The following is a 22,198-nucleotide window of genomic DNA, read 5'->3' as shown; positions in this document are numbered from 1 at the left end:
ATGTGAGTATGGGGTTGTGAGTATGGGGGTATGTGGGGGAGGGATGTGAGTATAGGGGGGTGTGAGTATCAGTGTGTGTGTGTGTGGGAGGGTTGTGAGTATTGGTGGTGTGAGTATCTGTGTGTTTGTGTGTGTGTGGGAGGGATGTGAGTATGGGGGGTGTGTGGGAGGGATGTGAGTATCGGGGGTGTGGGAGGGATGTGAGTGTGTGTCACAATGTATGTAAAGGTTTTTGTGTGAGGGAGAGAGAGAGCGAGAGAGAGAGAGAGAGAGAGAGACTAATATTTCTGTTCTCTCTATTCTCCAGCTTGGACTTTGAGGAATGTGCTCACAAGCTGATCAAGATGAACTTCCCTGAGAACCAGACGGTACGTTCACCTCATTACTGAATCCTTTTACCTCAAGGAAATGTTTATAAACTCTGAAGTTCCTCAGGAGCAGTTGAGATGTCCTCATATCTGTTCCACAGCTGTTGATGTATGAAGCCGGCGTTTGTCCACAGATCTGGGGGTTTCACCTGTTTCCTGTGTTAGAACTGATCTCATGCTTTCCTCTACAAGTATTCTAGCTCCTAGTTGACTGGCACTGGAGCTGCTCGGGGAATTCGGACCCAGTTTAGTCTTCTATCTGGTTTGCAGAGAAGTGCAGTCTGCGTTACAGCCGTGTCTCGCTGCTTTAGATCTTCATCATCGCTACACATAACTGCAGGCTTTACATTTATCTCACACATCCTTAGGAAGATGTTTCAGGGCCTTTTTACACCCGGTCACTTCATGTGTGTTCTCTGATCCGATAGCTATCTGATTTGTTAAAACTGTTCCATTTACATCAGGCCACATAAACGCGCCTCGGTGAATCGGATATCGATCCGATCTTTCTACTCCCGCCCAAAATGCTAATATATTTTACCTCATTTCTGGGGTAATTGAAATGGAACACGCTTAGGTGTGTGCGGTTGCTGCAAAAAACAGCATTTACTGTTTGCTGCATTTTCGCTGGCAGCAGCAGTGCATTTTAAGACCAAACGAGACGCCTGGGTGAAAGATCGGAGCCAGCGCTGGTGGGAAAACATATTTGTTTCTGGTGCTATGCGCGACTCGCGAGTCACCTGCGAGTGACGTACTTCCGTTTGGGAGGAGTATAGCGCTCGCATCGGATAGCTATCTGATCACAGAAAACGCATGAAGTGACCAGGTGTAAAAAGCCCCTCAGAGACGACCGTCTCTTTCATTTTCTGTCTCTACCGAATATTGTTGTACAAGAGCAGAATGTTTCCCTAATTGTTAAACTCCGACACTGGAGACTCATTCCAGAAATATCAAATAGATGCTTCATTAAGTGTCTTCAAACTTTGATATTTGATATGTTTGGGTTTTTCCCGTGACTGATTAGGAAGGACTCTGACCTGTTAGTTCCTCAGGGTTCACTATTCCACTGGACTACAAACTGTTATAAAAAGGGACATTATTTACATTGACATCGTTTCCTGTTCAGTGTCACCCAAATGAGGACGAGGTTCACTTCTGAGTCTGGTTCCTCTCAAGGTTCCTCATATCATCTCAGGGACTTTTTCTTCACCACCGTCACCTCAGTCTTCATCATTAGAGATAGATGTTATAGATATCTAGTAAAATTAAACGTTACCGTTTTTATTGTTTATATGTTTCTGTAAAGCTGCTTTGAGACAATGTCATTTTTTTAAAGCACTTTGCAATTGAATTAAAAAATGACCAGAGCCCTGAGTCATTTACACCAGTGGTCCCCAACCCCCGGGCCGCAGACCCGTACCGGTCCGTGGACCAAATGGCACCGGGCCGCCCAAGGAACATTTAAATTTTTCCATTTTATTTACTGCGGTGTATTTCTCTCGGGTTTGTGCGACTTTCCATGGACGAGAGGTTAACCGGGAGCTGAGAAACGTCACCTAAAGCCGCACCAATACCGCGCATGGGCGAAATATCATGATATCGGGCCGGGTTTAGGTGACGTCTGGAGCTGAGCGGCTGCAAGCGGCAGTGGCGTTGTAGCTTTGGTGGAGAGAAGGTGTCTATCGCTCTTCTCTCTGTTCACCTGTACTTTCTCATGTTTAACAGTGCTTGGTGTACGTATATATTGTGTTTGCTCAAATTTAACCCACAAATTAGAAAAATGAGCACGAAACAGACGTCGTTAGAAAGTTAGAAACTCTGCTGGTGTTCTGGATTAAAGTCATGGTGGAGTACCCTGAGATTGTCACCACAGTACTTAAATCCCTATCGCCATTTCCGGCATGCTATCTGTGTGAAGCGGGGTTTTCTGCAGTGATGGCAACCAAAACAACGGAATAAACTGGACATAAGCAACACTTGTCATTGTCTCCTATTACCCCAGATGGAACCGTCTCGTTGCAAAGAAACAAGCTCAGGGTTCTCATTGATTTAGTGATGTAGTGAGTTAAAAGGCATGTTAAATACAATTACATTAAAATTATTAATTTTAATTTAATTGTATAGCCACCACCCCCAGCGGGCCGCGGTAAAATTATCAAACATTGACCGGTCCGTGGCGAAAAAAAGGCTGGGGACCACTGATTTACACCGTATACTGATTCCGAGTTGGAGAGCTGATCGAGACGCACCCAGTGAGTAAAGTAAAGTGAGCCTCCATCTCGAGGACTCGTACTTCCGGCGTTTCCACTGGAGGATAAAAAGAGCATTTGCTGAACATAACCAAAGGGCAAAGTAAGCGGGGGATCAAGTGGAAAAAAGGCAGCTATATATAGAGAGAATGGGTTAACAGCTGGTGAGAGAGATTCACAGAGAGAGTGAGTGTGTGTTTGCGTGTGTGTGTGTGTGATGGAGTCTATAAGGGTCTGAAATCCAGCTCAGGGATATAATCTAACCCACACTGGGAGGATTTCACAGTGATAAAGCACTGATGTCTACATACTTACGCTATAGTAATACATCGATGAAGGCAATGCTAATTTAAACACCCTGCAGGACGCTAGGGGGCGCCACTCACTGCATTAATTACCCAAAGTTTTACATGATGTTCATGTACGTTAACGTTAACGTTACAGACATCAGAAAGGTTTCAAGCACAGGATTCGTGTAACGATGTCGAACGAGGACGCATCTCTCTGAACCCCACAGATTGTTTATAAACACGTCGAACTTCGCCATCAGACATTAAGACGTTTTTTAAACCCGAAACAGAATTATTGAGACAATTTTCTCTCTCAGTATATTTTTTTTCAGTAGTGTCAGAATTATTAAAAAAACCTATATATTTTGATTTAAGAATATTTTTATTTAGCAATTTTATATTTTTTTTAAATAAAAATATTTATATTATAGCAAGTTTTTATTTAAGTAACCTAAGTACAAATGCATGTCCTTAACAGCTTAAATAAATAAATGAGTTTAAAAAAAATGTGCAGTTATTAAAAAAAATTCAAAGGAAAATTCTTAATTGATGTAATTAATTAAATAAAATCCATACAGTTAGTAATCAGTGTAATGAACAAATCTGACTAATTAAAAATGAAATGAATGACATTATATTGTTTATATTAATAATCTATACAAAATAATAAATGGCAAATCCCTATAGTTATTAGATTATAAAGATTATAAAGAATTAAGGAAATGATTTGGCTTCATATTATAGTAGGGCATCGTGCTGGATTTGGTGTTTATTCATATTCAGTATTTATGTTTCACACTTTACTGTTCCTCGGTAGATGAGTTTATTCATGTCGCCCCCCCAACACACGCACGCGCGCGCACACACACACACACACACACACACGCTCCAGTCAGTTCGGCTCGTTTAAAACATCTTTAATTAAGAAAATTGCATAAAAGTGTTTTGCTTTTTTCTTTTCTTTTTTTTTTTTTTTTAAACCCTTCATGTTCATATAACGGTAATAATTTTGTTGATGGAGAATGAATAGAAACATACACACACACACACACCCTCTCTCTCTCACACACCCCTAGCTTGTGTCAGTTGAAGTGTGCTGTGGATTTGAACAGCATTTCCTGTCAGCAGGATGTGATTGATGAAGGGTTTTTTTCCCCCCACATAGGAAGTAAATTCCCCAGGATCATTAAACTGTCATGCGATGCGTCAGGTCGTGGCACGATCGAGACACAGCCGCTGTGTCAATCTGGCTGGGAAATCTCTGTTCGAGGATACCGAACCCGAGGCAGTCAGAAATCCCGGACAGATACAGAGAAAAGTCGTGTCAAGAAGCTTTTATTGTAATTTCAGCCACATATAGCTGACGCAGTAGACTGTGAAATGAAACGGCGTTTCTCCAGGACCGCGATGCTACACAAAACAACACAAAGCTGAACACTTGACTCCTAGCCGCAACGTGTGCAAGCTAGTACAACAGTGCGAGACAAACAACAGGAACGCTTACGTTTACAAATAGAAATGAATCAGTACATTTGTCGAGTTATTAAAAAAAAAAAAATCTAAGCGCTTTGGAGTTCGATTAGCGCATTCGGATAAAATAAAGGTGGCCGCAATCTTAGTGACACGTAATTAAGTAGTGTGTGTGTGTGCGTGTGTGTGTGTGTGCTCGCTTTTCTAAGTTGAAATACTGCCGTGTCGAAAGCCTGATTACAGACTCGCTCGGTGACCGACACCGTGTCAGTCGGCGACGGCTCGCTGTCTCGCTGCCGGTTTGAGATTTTTATTAGATCTGTTGAAATGCTGACTCTGACTTTTTCAGCATGTGGAGCTTCTAGTGGATCTGATGGTCTTGATGGACTCCCTCTGTAATGTAGCATCAGAGGACGGTGGCTTCACACATCACTCAATACACCAGTCTCTCCCCAAGCTCATTACTTCTGGTTGTTGCCCCCTCTCTCCCTTCGTTGTTTCCTTCCTTCCTGCATTCTTCCTTCCATGCATCATTTCTCACTTACTTTCCTTCCTCCCTATTATTGCTTCCCCTTTCCTGTCTTCCTTCCTGATGTATCTTTTTTCCCTCCTTTCCATTCTTCCTTCCTTGCTACCCCCCATCTTTTGTTCTCTCCCATCTTTTCTTTTTCATCTTATCTTTCCCATTTTAATTGCATTTTGCCTTTTTTCCATTTCACTTGCGTTCTCCCTTCCTTCCTAACTTCCTTCCTTCCTTCCGTTTGTGCACTCCTTCCTCTCTTCCCGCCTTCCTTCTTTTGCACATTTCCTTTCTTATTTTCTTAATTGTTTCTTTATTTCTTTCATTTCCATCCTTCCTTCCTTTCCACCTTTCCTTCCTTGCTTACCTTTTGGCTTAATTGCAAAGAAGGTAATTTGTTCGTTTGTTCCTTCGTTCCTTCTTCCCTCCCTCCTTCCTTTTCTTATTTTCTTCCTTCCCTTATTTCCTTCCTTCCTTCCTTCCTTCCCTTATTTCCTGAATTTAGAGCCAGATGATATAAATAAATAAATCCATCTGAATTCACATGCTATAGTTCATATTTTGAAACAGATCCGTCTAGCGGCCGTTTGAATTATTTGGCCATTTATCTAGATGACGCAGTGAGCGTAAATACGTACTGAGTAATGATTGTTCATTTGGAGTGCACACTGTACATCCACTTCAAATGTTTTTAACCCATGTCCAGTCCCGTAGTTTCACTTTGTATTTAAAAATCCGAACAGATAAAGTATGCGTTCATTCCGAGCGTGTATTTAAATATAGATGAACATAATACAATCTAGTGGAGTGATTTCCTGTGATCAGCACCGGAGTGGTGGCTCAGCTGCTCTTATGTCCTCTCACTCTATGCTGTTAGTAGGCGAGTGTCCGGTTTAGAGACGATACGAACTCCTGATTATTTCACACACGTCTTTCACGTTCTCTGGTTTTCATGAATATTAGTTATAAAGCTGTAGGTACGATGTGGAGTTTGGCGAGCTCTCGTTCCTCAGATCCTCTCGACGTGACGAGCGTCTGCTTCTGTTCTCATGGGCCGTTTGTCCGAGAGTTCAGGAGGAGAAAATGAAATGGTGGAGTTGGCAGAGAGAGGGAGAGAGGGATGATGGGCACTTCTAAACATCTAATGCACATTAATGGAAATGAGGGGAGCAGATGGTGATTTTTCTGCACACACACACACATTCTTTTTCTTCTTTTACTCTTTTATTGATTTCCTTTTTCCAATCATGGTACTCTCTTTCTTTCTTTTCTGCTCTTTCCTGGGTTGGTCCATCTGTCCGTCCTTCCTCTCGTTTTCTTGGTCCCCCTTTTCATTCCTCCCGTCCTTCCTTCTTCCTTTACTCTTATTTTTTTTTGGTCCCTTCCTTCCTTCCTTCCTTCCTTCCTTCCTTCCTTCCTTCCTTCCTTTTCTCTTGTTTTCCTGGTCCCTTTCTTTCCTTTTTTCCCTTTTCTTGGTCCCTTCCTTCCTTCCTTCCGTCCTTCCTTCCTTCCTTTTCTCTTGTTTTTTCGCCCCTTTCTTTCATTCTTTCTTTCCATTGCCTCCTCTCCTCGTTGGTTCCGTCCTCTCTTTCTCCTCTTCCTTGTGTTGCCTCCTTCCTTCCTTCCTCTCTCCCTTTGTTGATTACCGTCTTCCTTTGCTTATTTGCTACTTTCCCCTCTGTATCGCTCCGTCCCTTCCCCCCTTTTCCTCTAACCTTTCTTCCTTCCTACCTTTCCTGTTGTTGTGCTTCAAGGTCACTGACACTGGACCTCCATTTCTTTCTTGCTGTTTCAGATCTAATCTCTCATATATACATGTGCGCACACACACACACACACACACACACACACACACACACACACACACACACATATAATGTCCAGACTCTGCTCAGTTCAGAGTAACCTGTTTAATGATAAACACTTTAAGATTTATTTTAGTTTCATTTTTAAATATTTGAATCAATTGAAAAATAAAGTCCCAAAGGGGGTCAAACGACCATTTGGACATTAGTAATATGTGCATTAATGGTTCCACACTTTTGGTATTGAAGGTCAAATGAAGGTCTCTCATCTTAGAGAAACCCTTTTTTTCTTTCTCCTCCCTGGGGCAGATTTCTTCTCTTCGCTTCCACATGCCTTCAGTTTGTGGAGATGGATGAAGCATTAGGGCGGATAATGAGGGAATCAGTGACCTGTTCACAGGCAGAGAAAAGCTTGTGTGTGTTCAGGGATGATTTAATTAGTCAGGATGTTTCTCTGAGCGTCTGACAGCCAAACGGCTACAATAACATCGGTCGTGTAGCTTAAAAAAAAAAAAAAGTGAGGTGACATACGGCTAAGTACGGTGACCTATACTCAGAATTTGTTCTGTGTTTAACCCATCCAAAGTGCACACACACAGCAGTGAACACACACACACACAGCAGTGAACACACACCCGGAGCAGTGGGCAGCCATTTATGCTGCGGCGCTCGGGGAGCAGTTGGGGGGGGGTTCGGTGCCTTGCTCAAAAGGGCATCTCGCTCGTGGCCGGCCCGACACTCGAACCCACAACCTTAGGATTACGAGTCAGACACTCTAACCATTAGGCCATGACTTGCCCCAGCTTTATTAATTACTGTTATCTTTAAGAAGACTTTGGGAAAAATTGGAAGTGTTTCCATTTAAAAGAAGCGTGTAAACAATTAGACAAGTAAAAAATGTTTATATATCTATGACGTGTGGGGGGAATGGTCTCCCTCAGGTCCAGTATGCATGCATTTAGTTCAGACTTTAAGATCTTGAGTCTGAATGTATTATAATATAGACTTGTGTGGAGTAAATCTTGTATAAAATCTTGTATAGTAAATCTGTATAAATTTCACATCAGGGGGGCACGGTGGCTTAGTGGGTAGCACGTCCGCCTCACACCTCCAGGGTCGGGGTTCGATTCCCGCCCCCGCCTTGTGTGTGTGGAGTTTGCTTGTTCTCCCCGTGCCATGGGGGTTTCCTCCGGGTACTCCGGTTTCCTCCCCCGGTCCAAAGACATGCATGGTAGGTTGATTTGGCAGAAAATTGAAGAAAATTGTCCGTAGTGTGTGATTGTGTGAGTGAATGAGAGTGTGTGTGTGTGTGCCCTGTGATGGGTTGGCACTCCGTCCAGGGTGTATCCTGCCTTGATGCCCGATGACGCCTGAGATAGGCACAGGCTCCCTGTGACCCGAGTAGTTCAGATAAAAGCGGTAGAAAATGAATGAATGAATTTCACATCATGTTTATAATCTTCAGGTTCTGCACACTTGGTGTCTTAATGCTGTAACCTTCCATCCTTTATTACATCCTTCTCCTCTCTCTTAATTTCTAACTTTATTCTTTCTTCCTTTTTTCCTTCCCTCCCTCCCTTCCTTGCTTTCTTCCTTCCTTCCTTCCTTTATTTTGCCCTTCCTTTCTTTTTTCCTCCCTCCCTTCATTTTTTCCTTCCCTTCGTTCCTTCCTTCCTTTTGCCCTCCCTCCCTCCCTTCCTTTTGCCCTTCCTTCCTTCCTTCCTTTCCTTCCTTTATTCCTTCCTTATTTCCTTCATTTTGCCCTTTCTTTCTTTCTTTCTTTCTTTCTTTCTTTCTTTCTTTCTTTCTTCCTTCTGTTCTTCCTTCCTTCCTTCCTTCCTTCCTTCCTTTCTTCCTTCCTTCCTTCCTTCCTTCCTTCCTTCCTTCCTTCCTTCCTTCCTTCCTTCCTTCCTTCCTTCCTTCCTTCCTTCCTTCCTTCCTTCCTTCCTTCCTTCCTTCCTTCCTTCCTTCCTTCCTTCCTTCCTTCCTTCCTTCCTTCCTTCCCATCCATTTCATCAGCTTCATCTACATTGATCTTCTGGTCCCATGCTCATTCCACGTCTGAATGTTCCATCAGATCACTAAATCCAGCCCTGTAGTGAATTCCTCTTCATCTGATTTGCTGATGCATGATGTGTTAGACGTTCTCACTTCTGTGTGGAGTCCATAAGCAGACAGTGTTGTCATGAAGATGTCTTGTGGCAGCAGGTTTACAGTTGTCCAGCTCCCTGCATCCAAAGATTTCTATTTGTGCATAAAACAAATCAAATGCAGATCTGAACAACAGATTAATCAAAAGAAGTGTAAAAATACTTAACAATCCTTCAGCAGTGTGGAAACGTATGGCTTTTTCCCCCTTGTCCCATAATACCTGAATGTTCCAGTATCTATGTACTAATGTCATTTTTGACTTTTTGATTTTTCATTTTTGAGCTGGATATGAGTGCAGCACAACATCTGTCCCATTAGTCGAATTCAGGCTGGTGTTAATCTCTGAAGGTTCGGATGCGTGTGTGTGAGGGTGTGGGTGCGATAATATTACTGATCTGTGTTACTGTGTGTCTGCAGAAGGAGCTGTGTAACATGATCCTGGACTGCTGCGCCCAACAGAGAACCTACGAGAAGTTCTTTGGTCTTCTGGCTGGGGTGAGGCTCGTCTCTACACACTCACCTGCATCTCCATTTACCATCATGTTTGTTTATTTACCTATCTGCCATTTTACAGGTCTATTTAAATCTGTCTGTTTGCCTTAATTGCCCCGTCTAGCTATCTAACTATATAACTGTCTGATTGCCTACCTGTCTGTCAACCTACTTCTCTACCTGTCTGTGTTTTTATCTCCCTGCTTAAATATCTGCTTATCTCAGGCTGTTTGTCTGTATGACTGTCTACCCGTTTATTCATCTTCCTTTTCGTTTTTTCTAGCTGTTTATTAATATTTAATCTGTTTGTTTTTGTTTCTCTCACCGTTTGTTCATCTTCCTATCCGTTTTTCTGTTTGTTTATCTCCGTCTGTTTGTTTCACTGTTGCTTTATTTATCTCCATCGGGTTATTTATCTCCCTGTCTGTTTATTTATTTCTTTTTCTGTTTGTTTATCTCGCTGTCGGTCTGTTTACTTGCCATCTCTCCACTCACTCCTCCTATGTGGCTATCTCCTTTCCTACCTCTTTATTTCCCCCAGCTGTCTATCCTGCCCCTACCAGTGTCTCTATACCTGTCTCTTTCTCTGTCCATTGACCTCCTTGTCTGTCTGCATGTTCGCCCATGTTTTGTGTTTCCCGCTAGCTGGTTTCATCTTTCTCTTCCTCTCTGTGTGGCTATAAAAATCTCATCTCTCACAGGGGGGGAAAATTTTGAAACTAGAACCTATTGTGTTCTTCGATCTTCCCTTCTGTAGGTTTCCCTTTCAGGAAAGATTAAATGTGTGCTTTCTTTAGAAAGCCTGAACCATAAACCATCACACACTCGCAGGAAAATCTTCCTGTCGGAGTCTATTTATACCTTACAGTTGCTAATTGGTGATTTTATTTCTGTCTGGTTCGTCAGTATCGTCAGAACTTATTGCATGTCTAAGTTTAAAGTGTTTTTTTTTCTCTGCTGAATTTTAAAACACAAAGCTCTAGAAACTTAGTGCCTGGAGGTGTGTTTTAGCACTTAGGAGACATGCAGATTTTTTATATTACCGACTCCTAACTGAGAAACAGCAGGCTTCATGTTTCCCTTCTCTCTCTACCCCCACCCTCTTCCTTTGCCTGTGTCTGCATCTGTCCATGAGCTTCACTTTCCAGTCCTCAGTCTCTTCTTCCTTCCGCTCGGCTGAACGGCTCCAGCCTGCGATTCGTCTCGTTACCTATTTTATTTCCTGCTGTCTGTGTCTGATGTTTATTTCTCCCTTTGTGAATCTCTGCAGCGCTTCTGCTTGTTGAAGAAGGACTACATGGAGAGTTTTGAGGCCATCTTCCAGGAGCAGTACGAAACCATTCACAGGCTGGAGACCAACAAACTCCGCAACGTGGCTCGAATGTTCGCACACCTCCTCTATACAGACTCCGTCCCGTGGAGCGTGAGTGACGTGGATCGTTTTCAGCATTCGGTCCTGCTTAATAATCGAATAATACACATCCCCTCGAGCTAGTGATATGACTCATCAACTTAGTCACAAAGACAGGATTGCTTTTCTGCATAGAAACTTTTAACAGCCCCCTTCATAATTATATTGCCTTAAAGAAGAAGCAAAATTTGGTTGCTATACTGAAGCTTTTTTTATTTTATTTCATTAGTGAAGTCTTATTTATTTATTTATTTATTTTAATAAAAAACAATTTTTCTTAAAATAAAAAAATTATTTTACATTTTATTTATTATTTATTTTTATATTTATTTGTAATATATTATTTTTTTATAATTATTTAAATGCCATGCAATGAACTGGTTGGTCTGCAATTCCCTGCAGGTTCTAGAGTGCATCCGAATGAGTGAAGAGACGACGACGTCCTCAAGCCGTATTTTCGTCAAGATCCTCTTCCAGGAGCTGTGTGCCTACATGGGGCTTCCGAAGCTCAACGAGAGACTCAAGGACATGTGAGTTGCCCCATAGATTGAATTGTGCTTTATAATCTCTCCTGTGAGGAAAACACACACATTGCATGTAAACGGTGCTGTTTTGACTGCAGGACCCTGCAGCCCTACTTCGAAGGCCTGTTCCCTCGCGACAACCCGAGGAACACCAGATTCGCCATCAATTTCTTCACCTCCATCGGTCTCGGAGGCCTCACGTAAGAAACTCCTCTTTTTCCTCTGCAGGCCATGTGCACATATTAAATCTCTCTATCGTACGATAATGGTAACCTTTTACAGGGCAATTCCATTCAAATGTCAAGCTTAGAATAAGGAAATCTAAGGTTAAGGGTTTATCCATTGTGAATAAATGTCATCAGTTTCCAGACAAACATGCAGCCTAATAATCTGACTGAATGCAGGGGAGTTGAATTTAAATAATGAGGCTAATCCAAAGGTGGGGCTTTAAATTGAACTGGAGCCTTGGGTGCGTCTCAGTCAGCTCTGTAGTGCCTTAAGTGTTTAATGGTTATACTGTATACGCAAATTGGGGCGCTATAAAGAAATGTCGCGTCACCACTGGCATTGATCAGTAACATGCAGGACTGATAACTCTGACGTCATTTTTAAAGTAGTACATTTTGTAAACACTTTGCTTTTGTTGCATATCCTTCTAGCTCGTGGGTAACAGTACAACAGTAGTTATTACAACAATGATGATAAGCCTACAACCGCGATAACAAGCTACTTACATTTGTAGACAAAGTCTCCGATCCCTGTTATTACGACATATATTTTAGATCACGGTCTGTAGTTTAACCTAGATCAAGCCATGAGCTGCTGCTATTACTAGGGGTTCTGGTACCTAAACATCTCTCTCTCTCTTAAACAGAGATGAGCTAAGAGAGCATCTAAAGAACGCCCCAAAGATGATCATGACCCAGAATCAGGACGTCGAGTCTTCTGACTCTTCCTCCTCCTCATCTTCCTCATCAAACTCGTCGTCCTCGGGCAGCGACTCGGACTCCAGTGAGTCAGATGACTCGTCTGGCAGCTCGAGCTCTTCAGGTACGCACCAATCCCTCTCTCAGCACTCACTCATCCTGCAGTGTACTAATCCCTCTCGCGGTATCCTCTTATATCCTTCAGTGTACTAATCCCCCCTCTCAGTACATTCACTAATCTCTCAGTATACCAAATCCTCTTTCAGTATGTAAAGTCACCTGAGTATTCTAATCCCTCTCAGTACACTCGCTCATGTCTCAGAATACTAATCCCTCTCTCAGTACATTTTTTTCCCTCTCCCAATATACTAATCTCTCTCAGTACACTTCTTCAGTGCATTAGTCCGTTCCTTTGTACACTAGCCTGTCTGACCTCAGTGTGAGTGTGTGTGTGTGTGGGTGGGGGGGGTGGAGAGAGAGAGAGACGGGGAGAGATATCAGGAAACAGGAAAAACGAGATGATCTTATCATTTCCTTCTTATCATTTACACCCTGTCAGGTGCTCAGATGTGAGGGCAGGGACTTGGCAATTTAGAGCTTTAAATAAACAGCAAGGGGAAATAAGTGAAGTGATGCTGAATCAGCTGTAACCTGTGTATTATAGTGTGTGTGTGTGTGTGTGTGTAATTGCTTTAACTGGCTTCTTGTATATCATTTAATAATGCTGGCTTATTGTGCTAGTTGCGTGTGTGTTGTTGTCTAAATGACGTCAGGTCACCCACACGTGTCTCGTTCCTGACTAAGCAGTGGTCGTTAGCATTGAGATAACGAGGATGAAAGTTACTCAGAAATTTAGAAAAGATACAAAGCTTTATGGTGGTGACCTGGTTTGAGGCTGTCAGAACTCTCTGGTGTAATTCTTAAGGGTATTCAGCAGCAGGCTTGGTCACCACACACACACACAGAGGCTGAAACGAATTGCAGTCATGTCCTAATTCAGAATGTTTATCGAGTCCCCTTGTTTTCCCCCCTTGAATTCACTCTGTTTCTCCCAACATAATTTATAATGCATGAGTGACTGACAGATCCATTCAGATTCCATCCCTGCAGCATCAGTGCGGTGCTGGGAAGTTACAGCTCCTTTAAATCTTACTTGCACAAATTTAGAATTAAAGCCCCTACAACTCTTTTCTCCATAATTAGCTACACCACACAATAACTTGACTGAAGCACTGTCTGCTTTCCTCGTGCTAATTGTTTCCTCTATTTCTGCTTTTCCACAGATTCAGACTCAGACACGAAGCAGAAAAAGATTTCCCAACATGGAAAGAAGCACAAGGAGAAGAGCTCTAAACACAGCTGTCCTGCAGAAGAGAGACAAAGTAAAAGAAACCAGAAACTAGACAAAAGTGCGGAGGACCCTCTAAGAAAACGGGACAAATCCCATAAGGATATGCGAGAACGTGGGCGAAGGGACTCGCCTGTGCAAGCTCGTGGACGGAAAGAATCTCCTGATTTGCGAGAGCGTGGGCAAATGCACTCTCCTGACTTGCAAGCACGTGCGAGAAGGGACTCTCCCGATGTACGGCCTCGTGGAAGAAAAGACTCACCTGATAAACGCAGGCGAAAGGAGTCTCCTGATGTACAACCTCGTGGGAAAAGAGACTCTCCTGATGAAAGCAGGCGAAAGAACTCTCCTGATGTACGAACTCATGGAAGAAGAGACTCTCCTGATGAGCGCAGGCGAAAGGACTCTCCTGATGTACGTCCTTATGGAAGAAGAGACTCACCTGATAAGCGCAGGGGAAAGGGTTCTCCTGATGTACGTCCTCGTGGGAAAAGAGACTCACCTGATGAGCGTGGGTGTGAAAGAAGGGACTCGCCTGTTGCGAGAGAGAAGGGGAGAAGGGACTCACCTGTTGCGAGAGAGAAGGGGAGAAGGGACTCGCCTGTTGCAAGAGTGAAAGGGAGAAGGGACTCACCTTTTGCAAGAGAGAAAGAGAGAAGGGAGTCACCAGTTGCGCGCTTGAGAAGGGAGTCGCCTGTTATGCGCGGCAGAAGGGAGTCACCAGTTGCACGCGGCAGAAGGGAGTCACCAGTTGCGCGCGGCAGACGGGAGTCGCCTGTAGAGCGCGGCAGAAGGGAGTCACCTGTAGAGCGCGAACGCGGGAGAAGGGAGTCGCCTGTTGAACGCGGGAGAAGAGAGTCTCCTGTTGCACGCGGGAGAAAGGAGTCGCCTGTTGCGCGCGAACGGGGGAGACGGGAGTCGCCTGTTGCACGCAAGAGCGGGAGACGGGACTCGCCTGTTGCGCGCGGAAGGCGGGACTCGCCTGATGTGCGCGGAAGACGGGAGTCGCCTGATGTGCGCGGGAGCGGGAGGCGGGAGTCGCCTGATGTGAGCGGGAGGCGGGAGTTGCCTGATGCGCGCGGGAGGCGGGAGTCGCCTGATGCGCGCGGGAGGCGGGAGTCGCCTGATGCGCGCGGGAGGCGGGAGTCGCCTGATGCGCGCGGGAGGCGGGAGTCGCCTGATGCGCGCGGGAGGCGGGAGTCGCCTGATGCGCGCGGGAGGCGGGAGTCGCCTGATGCGCGCGGGAGGCGGGAGTCGCCTGATGCGCGCGGGAGGCGGGAGTCGCCTGATGCGCGCGGGAGGCGGGAGTCGCCTGATGCGCGCGGGAGGCGGGAGTCGCCTGATGCGCGCGGGAGGCGGGAGTCGCCTGATGCGCGCAACCGCAACTGGCAATACAAAAACCGAGATAATGAGGACTCGCGTAAATACAAGGACACCAAGAGAGACAGAGAGTGCAGACGCAGCCAAGAGAAAGAGAGGTCAAAGTCAAAATCTCAGGAGAGAACCAGCAGAGACTCGTATAGGAACGGAACGGAGCGTGACAACAAGGAGAACCGGTACAGAGAGTCCAGGAGGAGAGAGGACAGAAGTGTAGAGAGATCACCCAGAAGACGCAGATAGTCCACAGCACGGGACAAACCAGTTAATACATTGCAACCTTAACTTTGAACCATGAAATGCAGTGTTTCTGTACAAACTAGCAGTGCATTGTGGGGAAATATGGACAGTTTTAGATTCCCATTGGACAGTAGAAACTTGAGTAAAGTGTTGGTAACCTGGAGGATATTTTGTATTTTCTGAATTCTCTAAAATGTTTTGTGTTTATATGACCATTAAAAGAACCAATTAAATGACTGGCTTCAGTGTTGCATTTGAAATGTGGACTGGATTTAATAATTAGTTTCACCAGCTAGTTTTACATTCTACAGAGGAATAATGAGCATCTTTTTTTGCATAACAAAAATGGATATTTGTGACTAACACTGTTGTTAGATGTACATGTTGTGCACATTGTAAAATCCTTGGGACCTGATTTCTTCTGTTCACTGAGGATATTTTAAAGATTTGCTGAAACTATCACAATATCATTTCAAGTCTTTATCTTTTTTTTTTTTTTGAGCCTGTAACCTGTAACCATAGTTGCAAAAGGGTTTGTCTATGGAGCATCGCTTTACCTTTTAACAATATTTTCATTTGTTCTCTCAAAATACAGACATCAAGCTAGAAATGTGAGCCAACAGTTTTATGAATTAGCTGAAAACTGGAACTTGGCTAAGTTAGTTAGCGAGTTAGATTTCACACTCGGAGGTTTGCTGTGGAATCTGGTTAGAAGTGCACTCATTCAGACCATGCCTACTTAGATAGAAACATTTCCTCAGTGGAGAAGAAAGGTGAGGCATATTGTATTGTACTGTATTCTGAGAACCTTTCCTTTAAAATAAAATATGCAAAAAAAAAAAAGCTGTAGTGTTTTAAATATTGGTATGTTTATTCCATTTTTCTTTGTGACAGGAAAAGTAATGTTCAGTCAGCCAGACATCCTGTCTCTACAGTTCTCGGTCGTTCTGGAAAGAAACTAACACACAAACCAATACTGTCACTTCTAATCTGACGAACGCTGACGCTGATGCATCCTTTCTGCCCTCCAGGAACTCAGAAAAAGAACCAGGCTGCACTTTAATAAAGCCACCATTCACCCCTCAGAGGGTAAACAGCGAATACCTAACCTAGAAACGTGTCCTGCCTTTGCAGGGGTATGTAATGTGTAGATTGTCCTTTGTGACCATGTAGCAGCCAATCACAAGCTAGAGTGCTGGATGTAGAAAGGGATGAAAGGGAACTACTGGGACTGAAAAGGGATAGGTGGATGGATGATAAACTGATGGAATTGACAAAATGGGGGATGGTTAAATGACCAGATTGGGAAAAGGATGGATAGATTGAGTAACTGATAACAGGAAGAATAGATGGACGACAAACATTTGGAACTGAAAAAGGAATAGAAGGATGATAAATTGATAGAACAGTAAAGGATGTATGGATGGATGTTATGCCAATTGCTAAAACCAATATGGATGGTATTAGAGGTGCATGGAAACACGATTGATAAACTGGTATAACTGCAAAGAGAGTGTGATATTGCATGAAAGATGAACTGGTTGAATTAATTAAAAGTGGATGAATAAAAGAATGGATGGAACAAATATTTTTAGTTGTGTTTAATCTGCATTAATCCTGTTTAGAATCGATACAGATTCTGGCCTGAAGTCTGTCAAGGGGTTTATCGGGTGATGGAGGGAGAGAGAGAATTATTTACCTCAGGACCGGAGGACTCCGACGGCTCGACTTAAAGGAGAAGCACAGTCTCTTCGTCATTTGTCAAATACGAAAACATCCATCGTCTTTAGAGCCCTAACTTCCGACAAAATTCAAAGATAAATAGAGGCGTAGATGGTATTGATCCCCATGGTGGTTTGTTTTTTTTTTTTTGTGTAATACAGAGTGTAAAGTGCATAAAACAAGAGTAGAGTGTGCCAGCAGGAGAGGATGCATGATTGCCAACTCGAGATTTTCACATAAACAGAGGGAAAGAAGGATAAACTGCCATGACCAATTCTGGGTGGAGAAAGTAGAACATAAAGTAAGACACTGAATATATATAGAAACGTGTACACAGTAAATAACATGTGCTGTAGACAGCTGGGATGGATGGAGGGATGGAAGATTTATAGCAGGACAAGGACTATGAGAATGATGGTAGAAAAGAGGAACTAATGGATGGAGGGAGATGGTGATAAATAGATCTAAAGCTGGATAAATGGAGAACGGAATGTGGACAGATAGAAGGGTTAAGGAGAGGAAGAATCCGAGGATGAAATATGAAAAAAAAAGAGTAAAGTAACAGAAGAGGGCTTGATTATTACGGGTAGGTTTTATGATACTGTATGAATAGGTGAAAGTTCATTGTAAATAAATATATGGATGAAGAGTACTAAGTGATAAACTAAGATGATAATCGTGATCAGTTGATGGGTTTACAATAAATGGAAGGAAGAAGGGATGAGTTTACTTTAAAGGCAAGAAAAAGGGGATATTATAGTAAAGCTCACATTATGGAGTCTTTTCACATATTTGGATGAATGAATGTTTGATGGAATCTTCTCCCATGGATGCGCAGAATCCTGCATATTGGATATATGGACATACAGATGGATGGAATCTCCCTAAATCCATTTGGATGGATGGATGGAATCCCGCACTTTGGATGAACTGATGGATGATCGAATCTTATCACATAGATGCACAGAATCCTGCACTTTGGATGGAAAGACAGACAAATCGATGGTAATCTTCCCAAACATTTGGATGGATGGATGGAAGGAATCCTACAGTTTGGATGGAAGGACAGACGAATGGATAGAATCTTTCCAAACATTTGGATGGAGGGATGGATGGATAGATGGTTCAAATTCAAATGTATCTGTATAGCGCTTTTAACAATTGACATTTGTCTCAAAGCAGCTTTACAGAACATGAACATAAAACAAAAGTTTAATATAAAGATTAATATAATAAAAAAAAAATCAAGATTAATATTAGATATATTTAAATGTATTTGTATTTGTTCCCTAATGAGCACGCCTGAGGTGACTGGAAGGCACACTGGATAAACTGATGAATGCTGATAATCTATCACATTAGATCGATGGATCATGGAATCTTCTTACACATTAAATGGGTAGATAAATGGAACAAATGATATACAAATAACGCATGAATAATGAAATGTCATTTGTATCTGCAACATTACACTAAATATACACAGAATGAAATGCACATAAATAAACATAAATAAATCCAGACCCATACTAATAAAAGAAATGAATCAATAGATAGACATCATACACATGTATGTGTTTCTATTATATTTTTTATAAACCTGTGAAAGCTGCTCTGTCTTTGGACTCCAGTGGGAAGTTTCTGTGTTGCTAACTAACATATTAACGGATGCAAGATAATGATGCGGTCTGATGTGTTCTACCCCTTGGAGGTCAGTGCTGACCTAAGCGAGAATTTATTCCCATAACCTACCCTCAACAAGGAGAATTTTATTTATAGCAGGGGACGTTGCCGTGCTCCCAGTTCAGCTAGTATTAACAGTAGCACTGACATCGGCTAGCTAACAGGTGTTTGTGTAGTGTCCATTGTACAGGCATTTATAAAGTATCATATATTTAGTATCATATAAAGTTTGGTAATATCTGAAATGGTTACTATAGAAACCATAACATATGAGCATTAAAATGAATGTACATGTATAAATTACTATAAATGATTTGCCTTGCAAGGGGGACACGATGGCTTAATGGTTAGCATGTTCGCCTCACACCTCCAGGGTTGGGGGTTTGATTCCTGCCTCCACCTTGTGTGTGCGGAATTTGCATGTTCTCCCCGTGCCTCGGGGGTTTCCTCCGGGTACTCCGGTTTCCTCCCCCGGTCCAAAGACATGCATGGTAGGTTGATTGGCATCTCTGGAAAATTGTCCGTAGTGTGTGAGTGAACGAGTGAATGAGAGTGTGTGTGTGCCCTGTGATGGGTTGGCACTCCGTCCAGGGTGTATCCTGCCTCGATGCCTGATGACGCCTGAGATAGGCACAGGCTCCCCGTGACCTGAGAAGTTCGGATACGCGGTAGAAAATGTGTGAGAGAGTGAGTGTGTCAGATTTGCCTTGTAGCTGCAGCTACTGTCAGATCTGCTGTTCTAGAAAGCGACCAACACCTTCTAACCAATCGGAACGGAGAATTCAGAAACATTGGCGTATGCTTTTGTTTGGACGATAGCTCAGTATTTTTATAAAGTCTCTATTTTATTTATTCACTGATTTGTGTTGTGATGCATGCTTGTGTATGTCTACAAGGGTTTTCAGATTTTGTTTTTCTTAGAACAGACTAGTAAAATGGAGACTTGGATGATAAATGGGTGATGGGGTAGATGGGAGAACAGATGGAGAGTTTGTGGAAAGATGGATGGATTGAAGAATATAAAGATGACTGGATGGATGGAAGGAAGGGTGGATGATGAATGGGTGGATGGAATATAAACTGAGACTAGCAACGGAAGGATGGACCGTAGAACATAAAGTACAACGCTGAAGATAAAGTTGATGGGATGGATGAGAGATGGGAGATAAATGGGAGGATGAACCGCAGTGTGAATGGATGATGGAAATGGTGGAAAATGAATGGCTAGGAGAATAGATCATGAAGTGATTTATATTGTGAATAGACTGAATAGATGGGTGAATGGATTATGAAGGGATTGAAGGAAGGATGGATAAATGGAGGGGGCTGCTTGGATGTACAGTAACTTGAAAGTGTAATAGTCTAGAAGGATGGAATGAGGAGTGCATGAATGGTTAAAGGTAGAAAGATAGATGAGATCTAAAAGATAGGTGGATTAATGAGAAACTGAAAGAACTGACTAATAAAATGATTGGTGAATGGATAATAAAGTGAAATGGGTGAACAGATGGAAGAAAACAAAAAATTAAGCATAGATTGTAGATTGATAACTGATGGATGGATGGATGGATGGATGGATGGATGGATGGATGGATGGATGAGAAACTCAGAACTAAAAAGGATGAATTGTTAATGAACTGACTAGCAACAGGATTGGTGGAAGGATGGATAGATGAATGAGTGACTGATGGTTGGATGATAATCTATTTGAACTGAAAAAATCAATGGAACGATAAAAATTATAGAACAGAAATGGATGGATGGATGATTGATGGATGGATGGATGGATGGATGGATGGATGGATGGATGTTATGCAAATGGGTAGAACCAAAATGGATGGTATTATGGGTGGATGGATAGATGATTGATAAACTAATAAAACTAAAAAAAAGAGTGTAATAATGGATAGAAGATGAACTGGTTAAACTAATAGGAAATGAATGAATAAATGTGTTTATTAATGTGATTAATCAGCATTAATCCTGTTTAGAATCAAAGCAGATTCTGGCTTAAAGTCCGTCATGTGGTTTATTAGGTGATGGAGAGGGAAAGAGAAAGAGAAGTATTTACCTCAGGACCGGAGGACTCGGATCTCTAGTCTTTAAGGAGAATCTCAGTCGGTTTGTCATCCATCAAACACATCCATCGCTCACGTAACTCAGTCTTAGCTACGGATTCTTTATTTCTTTTTGTCGAGACTTTAGCGTTTACATTTCGACCGGTTGTGTTGAGAATTTCTCATCTGAGTGCTGAATGTCGCACTCCATTAGCAGAGACTCTTTTGGAAACAGGTCTCAAGCCTTCGCAGCTATGTGGCGGTGTGTGCATCTGTCTCGCGCTTCTTTTTCAATGCTCTATTTAGGACACAGCCCTGTCCAGTCTAGCTTTCTGTTTTAAACCTAAGCCTAATTAATAAATAAACACAGTGGTCATAAAGTACTTGGATGTTCCGCTGAGGAACGAGTCGTGTTGAAAACATCCTGTTTCTCATGATACGCGATCGTTTTTCTAGGGTCATGGGAGATTTATGTGAAGCAGTGACAACACATGATATAAACAGGGGCAACAAATCCTGAAGGCTTTTTCTGCTGCAATCCTTTAGGGGTTTAACAAAATGGATCTGTATCTGGATCAAGGCTCCTGATGTCTGTGTCTGTATTCAGATTTCAGTGTGGAAGTGAATGTGGTCGAAAAGAAAAGAAAACTACTCTGACCTCTGGGAGAAACCCAGAGCGCTGGAGTGGGACTGATTTTCATCCTCTTTATGCAGCCCACACACTCATATGGGATGTCCAAGACACCAAATCCACAGTTTAAACTCACTCACTCACTCATTTTCTACCACTTATCCGAACTACCTCGGGTCACGGGGAGCCTGTGCCTATCTCAGGCGTCATCGGGCATCAAGGCAGGATACACCCTGGACGGAGTGCCAACCCATCGCAGGGCACACACACACACTCACACACTACGGACAATTTTTCAGAGATGCCAGTCAACCTACCATGCATGTCTTTGGACCGGGGGAGGAAACCGGAGTACCCGGAGGAAACCCCCGAGGCACGGAGAGAACATGCAAACTCCACACACACGAGGCGGAGGTGGGAATCGACCCCCAATCCTGGAGGTGTGAGGCGAACATGCTAACCGCTAAGCCACCATGCCAAACACACACCCCCCTTCCCCTGCCACCCCCAAACTACAACGTACATTTATATAAATATATGCATGCAAAAACTTGCAGAAATGATCCTTCAAATGTAAAGGTTTGGAATTCCCTCCTTTTGGCTGCTGAATTGCAAGTTAAAGGCAAAAAGATATGTTTTATTAAAATAAAGTGTTAAGGATTTTTGAACATAAGCCATTTGAATAGCTTTGGAATTAAGCTGTCCTGTAAGAATCTCTCATTCATAAATATCCCTTGATGCTAAAAATGTCTAAACAGTAAGCTGAAAGTAACTTGAAGATTAAGGAAAAATGGATTAACATTTTATCTTCTCATTATTTAAAGCAGAATGGGGGTGGCTTAGTGGTTAGCTCCCTGGGGTTGAGGGCTGATTCCTATCACCGCTCTATGTGCACAGAGCTTGCATGTTCTCCCTGAGCTTCGGGGCTTTATTC

At 42.8% G+C, this 22,198-nt stretch overlaps 1 protein-coding gene across 1 annotated transcript in view; it reads left to right on the top strand.

Annotated features, from left to right (window-relative positions):
• cwc22 (CWC22 spliceosome associated protein homolog) overlaps window positions 1–15,404 on the top strand; it is a 35,770-nt gene extending 20,366 nt beyond the window's left edge. Inside the window, exons 15-21 of the mRNA XM_047814864.1 lie at window positions 308–368; window positions 9,271–9,348; window positions 10,616–10,768; window positions 11,159–11,286; window positions 11,379–11,480; window positions 12,155–12,330; window positions 13,490–15,404. Of these exons, the coding sequence (XP_047670820.1) occupies window positions 308–368; window positions 9,271–9,348; window positions 10,616–10,768; window positions 11,159–11,286; window positions 11,379–11,480; window positions 12,155–12,330; window positions 13,490–15,174 (2,383 nt within the window). The 3' untranslated portion in view covers window positions 15,175–15,404. The remainder of the gene's footprint in view (window positions 1–307; window positions 369–9,270; window positions 9,349–10,615; window positions 10,769–11,158; window positions 11,287–11,378; window positions 11,481–12,154; window positions 12,331–13,489) is intronic.
• Window positions 15,405–22,198: the final 6,794 nt, after the last annotated feature.

Source organism: Tachysurus fulvidraco, chromosome 6 (assembly GCF_022655615.1).
Source record: "Tachysurus fulvidraco isolate hzauxx_2018 chromosome 6, HZAU_PFXX_2.0, whole genome shotgun sequence".
Lineage (NCBI taxonomy): Eukaryota > Metazoa > Chordata > Actinopteri > Siluriformes > Bagridae > Tachysurus > Tachysurus fulvidraco.
Note: the sequence above shows the minus strand (reverse complement) of the source record. Positions and strands in the feature narration are given on the sequence as shown.